Source organism: Jaculus jaculus, chromosome Y (genome assembly GCF_020740685.1).
Source record: "Jaculus jaculus isolate mJacJac1 chromosome Y, mJacJac1.mat.Y.cur, whole genome shotgun sequence".
In the NCBI taxonomy this organism is placed as follows: domain Eukaryota; kingdom Metazoa; phylum Chordata; class Mammalia; order Rodentia; family Dipodidae; genus Jaculus; species Jaculus jaculus.
The window spans coordinates 7269907-7271484 of NC_059126.1; the positions used below are offsets into that span (position 1 = coordinate 7269907).

The window sequence follows — 1578 nt, forward strand, 5'->3', positions numbered from 1 at the left end:
TGGCAAAAGTACATATAAACTCATCTGAACTTTTTTTCTTTTTGGTGCTGGGGACAGCAATGGGGTCTTGAGCTTGCTAGACAAGTGCTTTAATCTTACCCATTTTCTTCCCACCCCCACATTAGTTGGCTTACTTTTCTGTTTTCTTTAGCAGAATGATCATGTTTTCCCACTGTGTTACTATGGTTTACCTGTGATATTGCAGTCCAGCCTGACAGCAACAGGATGTCATCGCCTTCACAGAAAATATGTCCTTCCTTAGCTCAGATGATTGGTGTGAAACCAAGTGAATCAGTGCAGAGAACATCTAATGGCCGGGTCAAAAGACCCATGAATGCTTTCATGGTGTGGTCTCAAGGTCAGAGGAGAAAGCTGGCTCTGGAGAACCCTAGCATGCAAAACTCAGAGATTAGCAAACAGCTGGGATACCAATGGAAAATGCTGACAGAAGCTGAAAAATGGCCATTCTTTGAAGAGGCACAAAGACTCCAGGCCCTCCACAAAGAGAAATATCCAAACTATAGGTACCAGCCTCGGAGGAAGGATAAGATATCACAGAGCAGTTTCAGTTTGCTGCCCACAGGTACCACTTTGAAACAGTATATCCAGGTGCAGAGCAGTGGGAGGCTGAATTCTTTGACATACAGGGAGGACACCCCTCCTTTTATGGGCTCAGGACCAGAGAACCAACTAAGCCCTTCACTATCAGCAGAAACTACCAGCTTGCTGCAGGAAAATAAACATCACAGCATCATCTCAACAAATCAGTGTGATAGGTGACCTTGGTTTCATTACATGATGATGGGCCTTCTCACTGCAATTTATAGCTCCAGCTTTCTCCTTTAGTTTGATTATTGATTTTCTTTCTCTCCCCAATGAGGCCATTTTTCATTTTTATTTGGGTTCAAAGCTTTGTAAAGATGTTTAACATAAAATGAACAATCATATTCAGAGGTGCATTCACCTATACTTGTTAACTTGATTAGTATAGATTCTGCTGTTTTGTTTCCTTCTTTCTTTCTTTTCTTTTCTTTTTTTCTTTTTTCTTTTTTTTTTTTTTTGATAGGGTACTTTGTTACTATAGTGATGAAATACAAACACATCCATGCTATGGAAGAACTTCCTTTGTACTTCATTGAGTATATAAATCAACCTTGGTAAGCTGTGTGTTCATTGCTGACCTTTGGGCTGTTTCAAGGGCCTTTACATGGCAGATACCTAAAGAATGGATATGTAAATCCCAGTTTCTTTGATAGTTTTCATTGCCACCTCCTTCCCATTGTAAAATCACTGGTTTTCCTTCATTTACAATTCATTTCCTCTAAACTTTACTTTGAACTCATTGTAACATTTATTGGCAAAATAAAACCTTTAACTTGAGGTTATTTTTATGTGTATCACATTTTGCCTATCTACTGAAATACTCTTTGTTAAAACAAAAACGTTTTATTAATAAAATGAAAAAATGCTGAACTTAAAATGAAACCTTCCCATAAAAGCTTTGCAAGAAAAAAGTGCCAGGGTCAAAAGCCATACTTAAATTTCAGATAAGTCAGAGTGATAGCAACAGGCTATATA

At 38.2% G+C, this 1578-nt stretch overlaps 1 protein-coding gene across 1 annotated transcript; it reads left to right on the forward strand.

Annotated features, from left to right (window-relative positions):
* The first annotated feature begins 225 nt into the window (after positions 1-225).
* Sry (sex determining region Y) lies at positions 226-780 on the forward strand. The gene has a single exon (XM_045141150.1). It carries the CDS (start codon positions 226-228, stop codon positions 778-780), a length of 555 nt encoding a protein of 184 aa, XP_044997085.1.
* Positions 781-1578: the final 798 nt, after the last annotated feature.

Excerpts from the sequence above, each read along its gene's own strand:
- Sry (XM_045141150.1), top strand. The coding sequence starts at position 226 with ATGTCATCGCCTTCACAGAAAATATGTCCTTCCTTAGCTCAGATGATT.